General features: G+C 39.7%; 1 protein-coding gene across 1 annotated transcript; it reads left to right on the top strand.

Annotated features, from left to right (window-relative positions):
- The first annotated feature begins 201 nt into the window (after positions 1 to 201).
- On the top strand, positions 202 to 1,844 carry LOC147501573 (salicylic acid-binding protein 2-like). The gene is given in 4 exon segments (XM_086604338.1): positions 202 to 528; positions 1,110 to 1,247; positions 1,567 to 1,660; positions 1,663 to 1,844. Coding segments are annotated over 4 exon segments (741 nt in total).
- The last annotated feature ends 5,351 nt before the right edge of the window (positions 1,845 to 7,195 follow it).

Genomic DNA, 7,195 nt, shown 5'->3' with positions numbered 1-7,195 from the left:
GTGGGTCATATATATATGCAGTGAAACAAAGAACTAAACATACGTAAAAAGAGAAAAAAAACGCACTAAATACAAGAAAAAAATGACTAGACAAGACTGTTGGGTACGTATGACTTGGCTTGGTTGTTATTTATCGAATAGACCGATCGAATTCTCTATAGAATGTTCATAAGAGTAGAAGATTTGATAATGGAGAAGGAAATGAAGAGCAACAATAACAAGCGAATGCATCATTTCATTCTTGTGCATGGTCTTGGTCAAGGAGCTTGGTGTTGGTATAAAGTTAAAACCATGCTAGAGTCAGCGGGACACCAAGTCACTGCACTTGATCTTGCAGCTTCCGGTATCAACCATAAGAAATTAAACAAGGTCGATACCATGTGGGAGTATTCACGACCAGTGATCGAGTTCATGGAAACAATCTCTACTGAAAATAGAGTGATTCTTGTTGGGCACAGCTTAGGCGGATTGAATATAGCTTATGCAATGGACAAGTTTCCCAATAAAATTTCTGTTGCTGTGGACAAGGTATATAACTTTCACTTTACTACGCTGTGTATGAAAGTGTAATGTAGTTGCTTATGTGTGGGAAAGTTTTGATAGTGAGGGATGAGAAAGGGAAATTCTTCTCAAACCTAAAACATCTACCCGGCCAGTAAATTTCCTATAAATCTCTGTGCAAACCAGTGACTCCCTTGGAAAAATATTTTTGTGTCCAAACAGCCTTAGGTCTCGGAGTGTATTCAAACGAATATTCTATTCCAGACTCCATTAAGGGACTCTCACCAGATATAGTTGATTTGCAGCGAAATATTGATACAAATCAACATTGGTTAGTTTGGGAATCCCTTTAAGAAGTCTGACCAAAATGCAACTTTGGTATTTAAAGGTCTCAAAATGCTAATAAGCTCTACTCAGTTAAATTTCAGGATCTCAGTAGGATGAACTTCATTTAATTATGTCCTAGCATACTACCTGTCCTCCTACCTACACCAGTGTTAAGACATAAGCGCCAAGATTAATGTAAGGAACATGTCCAAAACATTGTAATAATTTTGCAAATTGTATAATTTAGTACTTATTTCTGCTTCAATTCTATGTGTAAACAGTTCTTAGAATCAGCCCCAAAGGAGAGGTTTTCAGGTACTCAGTTCTCGTTCGAAGGTGATCCTGGAAAGCTAAAAACTACAATGCTTTTTGGTCCCAAGTTTTTATCATCAATCGCCTATCAATTATCTCCAGCAGAGGTATATGCATCTTCACAAAAGAAAAAAAACGAAAATTAGAACAGAACAAAACTTATCAAAAGACAGAATTTAACTCGGGTCTGTTGGTATTGGATTTGCCATTTAGAAAAGACTTGCAGCGCAATTAGTTATGTGCTTATCCTCTACGTACATTTTGTATTAATATAATATTACGTTTCCAACTAAATATAAAGATTCTATATGAAATAAAAAAGCTATAGGCACAAGTAATGACAAATTTAAACGTTAAAACTAATTTAAGATATGTATCAGTAAGTACGATAACACATTTTTTCTTTATATATCTCCCAATTTAAAGGACATGTTGCTGGCAACCATGTTGACAAGGACAGGATCAATGTTTCTAGAAGATTTGTCAACTGCAGCGAAATTTTCAAATACAGGATATGGGTCGATCGAGCTTACATCGTCAGCAATGATGATATAGTTATTCCAGAGGATTTTCAACTATGGATGATCGAAAGTAGTCCAGTAAAACAAGTTAAGGAGATTAGGAGTTCAGATCATATGGCAATGATTTCAAAGCCACAGGATGTATGCCATGTTCTCTTGGAGATAGCGAGTGAGTACTTGTAATAACTTTGGGATTTGGCAAGTCCAAGTAAAGGACATCCTCATCCAACAAGGTTTACACAAGGCTTTAAAGGGGATTAAATCTAAGGCGGCGAGTATGAGTAATGATGATTGGGAAGAGTTCGATCTTCAGGCTTGTTCATCAATCCGATTATGTCTTGCTAATGAGGTCATGTATAGTGTGATGGGAGAAAATACCGTTGCCGGTATTTGGCTCAAACTAGAGTCTATGTATATGACCAAAAACATGACGAATAAGATGTACCTTAAGAAGCGTCTTTATCGGTACATGATGGTGAATGGTTCAACAATGCAAGAGCACGTTAGTGAGTTCCGTCGGCGCCTAACGGATTATTTGAATGTGGGCATGAAGATGGATGATGAGGATCAAGCGGCATGTTTAATATTCTCCTTGCCAGAAAGCTATGAGTATCTAATGACTATATTTATGAACAGAGAAAACGTTGATCTTGACGAAGTTCAGAGTGCTCTTCTTTCTTATGAGTTGATGAAGAAGACACGCGTAGAGAATAACATTGATGCAGTCGTACTAGTGGCAAGAGGAAGGTCGTATGAAAAGGCTTCTACAAGTAATGAGAAGTCTAGGTCCAAGTCAAAGAAGCCTTTGACACATGTGAAGTGCTACAATTGCGATGAAAATGGACATTACGCAAGTAATTGTCCTCACCTGAAGAAATACTATATGGTCGAAAGGTGGATTCTTGATTCCAGATGTTCCTACCATATGTGCCCGAATAGAAAGTTGTTTACTTCTTATGAGAGTATTAATGGTGGTTCCGTTTTGATGAGTAATGACGTTGCTTGTAAGACGATAGGAATTGGAACTATACGGGTCAAGATGCATGATAGTATAATGAAGACTTTAGCTGATGTGAGGCATGTTCTTGAGCTAAAGAAAAACCTTATTTCTCTTGGTACCTTGGATTCCAAAGGCCACAAGTTTGTGGGCAAAGGTGGAGTCCTAAAGATTGTCAGTGGCTCTTTAACTGTTATGAAGGGTCAAAGACATGGAACCTTGTATATTTTGATGGGTAGTACGGTAATAGGTGATGTAGCAGTGGTTGCATCTAGTAATGATTATGAGTGCACTAAGATGTGGCATATACGACTAGGGCATATGAGTTTGTTTGAGTTGTGCAAGCGAGGGTTCTTGAAGGACTTGAAGAAGCCAAGTATGGGGTTCTGTGAGCATTGCGTCTATGGGAAGCAATGCAGAGTCAAGTTCAAGTCAAGCAAGCACACGACAACAGGCATCTTTAACTATGTGCATACGGATGTTTGGGGACCCTCCAGAGTGGCTTCAAAGGGAGGTAACCGCTATTATGTCTCATTCATTGATGATCATACCCACTATTCATGTGTGGGTGTATATGATGAAAATGAAAGATGAAGTGTTTGAGACATTTAAGAAGTGGAAGGCAAAGGTTGAGAATCACATAGATAGGAAGGTAAAGACACTACGGTCTGACAATGGTATTGAGTATACCTATGGGCATTTCCAAGAGTTTTGTGCGTAACAAGGAATTGCTAGACATTGGACAGTAAGGGGCACGCCTCAGCAGAATGGAATAGCAGAGAGGATGAATAGAACCTTGCTTGAAAGAGCGAGATGTTTGTTATCTAATGCCAGTCTAGGCAAATAGTATTGGGCAGATGTAGTGTCCATGGCGTGTTACCTGTATAATAGGTCACCAGTTCTAGCTATAGATTGTAAGACACCTTATGAGGTGTGGTCAGGTAACCCAGCTGATTATAGTATTTTGCGAGTGTTTGGATTGACTGCTTACTACCATGTGAGGGAGAGCAAGCTAGATCCTAGAGCTAAGAAAGCCATATTCTTAGGCTTCACAAATGGGGTAAAGGGATACAGATTGTGGTGTCTAGAAGACCACAAGTTCCTGGTCAGCAGAGATGTTACCTTTGATGAAACTTCTGTGTTATCTTTCAGTAAGCCAGAAAAATTTGGGCAAAATGGTGAGTCTATAGAAGTTCAAGCCACTGAGCTTGAGTTGTCTGATATAGCAGATGACTGGTTAGTTCATGATGAGGTACCAAATCATGGAACCACACAACAATAGGAAGAAGAGCAAGAGCATCCGTAACTTGTATTGGCTGACCCTAGGCCAAAGAGACAAGTTAAAAAAGTGCACAAGTATGGGCACGAGATGCCGGTAAAACATTATGGTCAGGTGGATTTAGTGGCATATGCACTGAATATCGAAGACGATGAGCCAGATAGCTTCAAGGAAGCTGTTAGAGATGCTCATTACAGAGATTGGTTGGTTGCTATGCAAGAAGAGATGGAGTCTCTTGATAAAAATCACACATGGGACCTAGTTTTATTTCCAAAAGGCAAAAGGACTATCGGCAGTAAATGGGTGTTTAGAAAGAAAGAGGTCTTTCCTGAGTCCGACAATACTGGGTACAAGGCAAGAGTAGTAGCAAAGGGTTTTTCACAAAAGGAAAGAGTCGACTACAATGAGGTATTTTCCCCAGTGGTCAAACATACTTCCATTCGTGTGTTATTGAGTTAAGTTGCTCACTTCGACTTGGAGTTAGAGCAACTTGATTTTAAAACTGCTTTCTTGCATGGGGACTTGGAGGAAGAGATCTATATGAGACAACCTGAAGGGTTTGTTGTTGCTGAGAAAGAATATCATGTATGTAAATTGAATCGGTCACTGTATAGGTTAAAGCAATCACCCAGGCAATGGTAGAAGCGTTTTGACACATTCATGGTGCAACATGAGTACAACCGGCGATTGTTTGTGTTTTACTTTTTTACGTAGACTTTGTGATAATGACTTCATCTATCTCCTGCTTTATGTGGATGACATGCTTATTGCTTCCAAAAGCATGGTGGAGATAGATAAGTTGAAATCTCAACTTAGCTCTGATTTTGAGATTAAAGACTTAGGTGGAGCCAAGAAGATACTGGGCATGGAGATTGACAGAGATAGGAAGAAGCAATGGATAGTTGTATCTCAGAAGAAATACCTTCAGAAAGTAATTTCTCGATTTGATATGGAGAATGCAAAGTCGGTTTCCACACCTTTAGCTAGGCATTTTAGGCTTTCAGCTAAGTTTTCTTCTAGTTCGGTGGAGGAACAAAATCATATGGCTAATGTTCTTTATGCAGGTGTTGTGGGCAGTTTGATGTATGCTATGGTGTGCACACGCCCAGACATTTCACAGGCAGTTAGTGTTGTAAGCAAGTATATGACAAATCTTGAGAAGCAGCATTGGGAGGCAGTGAAATGGGTACTAAGGTACTTGAAGGGTACCTTGGATGTGGGATTAGTTTATGGTGGAGGCACTTGTTATGCTAGTGGGTATGTGAATTTAGATTATACAGGTGATCTAGATAGACGATGATTGACTACTGGTTATGTGTTTATGATGCATGGGGCACCGATTAGTTGGAGGTCTATGCTACAGGCTACAGTTACTCTATCTACTACTGAGGCATAGTATATGGCAGTGGCAGAGGCAGTGAAAGAGGCACTATGGCTTCGAGGTCTTCTAGATTATATGGGTATTGAGCAGAACAGTGTTGCTTTGTATTGTAATAGTCAGAGTGTTATTTATTTGGCGAAGAACCAGGTTCATCATGCTCAGACCAAGCATATTGATGTCCGTTATCACTTTATACAGGATGTCATTGAGGATGGTGATGTAGCACTTGAGAAAGTGGACACCCATGACAATCCTGCTAATATGTTGACAAAGGTTGTCACCGGAGTTAAGTTCCAACACTGCTTGGACTTGCTCCAAATCCTACATGCTTGAAAGAGCCCTTTGTGGGCATGGCCCTTTCGGGGCAGTTGACTGCGAGTCTTCCTTGCTGGATGTGTTCATACTGGATGTGTTCTGACTGGATGTATTCGGCTCGGTTTTATATGTTAAAACCTCACCGAGGTGGAGAATGTAGAGAAAAAAGGGTGTTTTTCTCTTTCTCAAGTAAGGTGCACCTTGCGCTTGGATTTGCTTGGCAAAGGCGCGGCCCATGCTCATGCCTTTGGCAAACTCCAGTACTTTTTCTGCAACCAAGGCACGACCCGCACTCGACTTTGTCTGTCAAGGGCGCGCTCCGCGCTCCACTGTATTTCAGCTTGAAAAGACTGTTTCGAATGTTTTTTCTAAAATAGTATAAATATAGGTTTTTTCTGTAGAAACCTAACTTAACCAAAACCAAGAAAGAGAGAGATTATAAAAGAGCAATTCTTTATGAGTTGAGTGTTCATTCTTTGTGAGTGAATTGAGAGACTTGTAATATGTTACTCCGGACATCTAGTAAAGCTTGGAAATCGCAGTGTGGACGTAGGCAAATTGCTGAACCACGATATATCTCGTCTTGTGGTTTGTTTTTCCTTTACATTAATTGTTTTACTTTATATGCTTGTTATTTGATATTAAGAAGTGTTGGGATATTGCTTGGAGGGTGTTGAAGTCTTGTCTAGTGAGAAGGATCGATCCTTGTGTATGATTGATCTATTTGTTGTGGGTAACGTTGTTTCCACATTGTACTATTCACAACAAATCTATAATATAAAGAATGTTATAGCCGAGAGATGTGAATTACAACTATTCATCTAGCTACAGGAGGTTCCTAGTCAAATTGATAGTATGTCCTAAATGGGCATTCAACAGATGTGATAAAGGAAAGCCTGTTTAAGCTCAATAGTGTTTCTCTATAACTTAAATGAGATCCCTTCTTCTGCACTAAAATTTGGTTCTCTTAGTGTGTGTTATCCTCCAGTGTTTAAGCTTTTGAATTGCTCTGACCCACTTAGGCTTTAATGACCATGGAAGGTGTTCACCATTGATTGCTAGTACATTAACTGTCATTGAATCATACTCAATCCACAATTTCTTCCAGATCATATGAACTGCTTTCTCCACTGCCAATATCACTACTGTACATTCCGCGACAAAGTTTGTGAGAACCCCCAAACCTTGAGCAAGAACCCCTATAATCGAAGTGTTGCATTTGATTATCTAAATATTACCCCTGCTCCACCACTATATTGCCTGGTTCCCAATAGATGCACTGTCTAGGTTTGCTTTTACCACATCCATGTCAGGTGGTATCTATGATACTTACCAAATTCTGGCTGCGGGTTTAGCTCTACCTCTCACATTCAATTGAGAGAGTAAACTCGGGTCATCCACTGTATTAAACATTGTTCCTATGGCTAGTAGACCCACCTTAATTGTTCCTCGCAGAATGTCTTTCTTAATCACCGCTAGGTTGAGAGTTTGTTCATCGAAGAAAATCTTGTTCCTTGCTTTCCAAACCCCCACCATTAGTTCCACTGATGCAGCATTCCAAA

The sequence above is a fragment of the Coptis chinensis genome, chromosome 4 (assembly GCF_015680905.1).
Source record: "Coptis chinensis isolate HL-2020 chromosome 4, ASM1568090v1, whole genome shotgun sequence".
Classification (NCBI taxonomy): domain Eukaryota; kingdom Viridiplantae; phylum Streptophyta; class Magnoliopsida; order Ranunculales; family Ranunculaceae; genus Coptis; species Coptis chinensis.
Note: the sequence above shows the minus strand (reverse complement) of the source record. Positions and strands in the feature narration are given on the sequence as shown.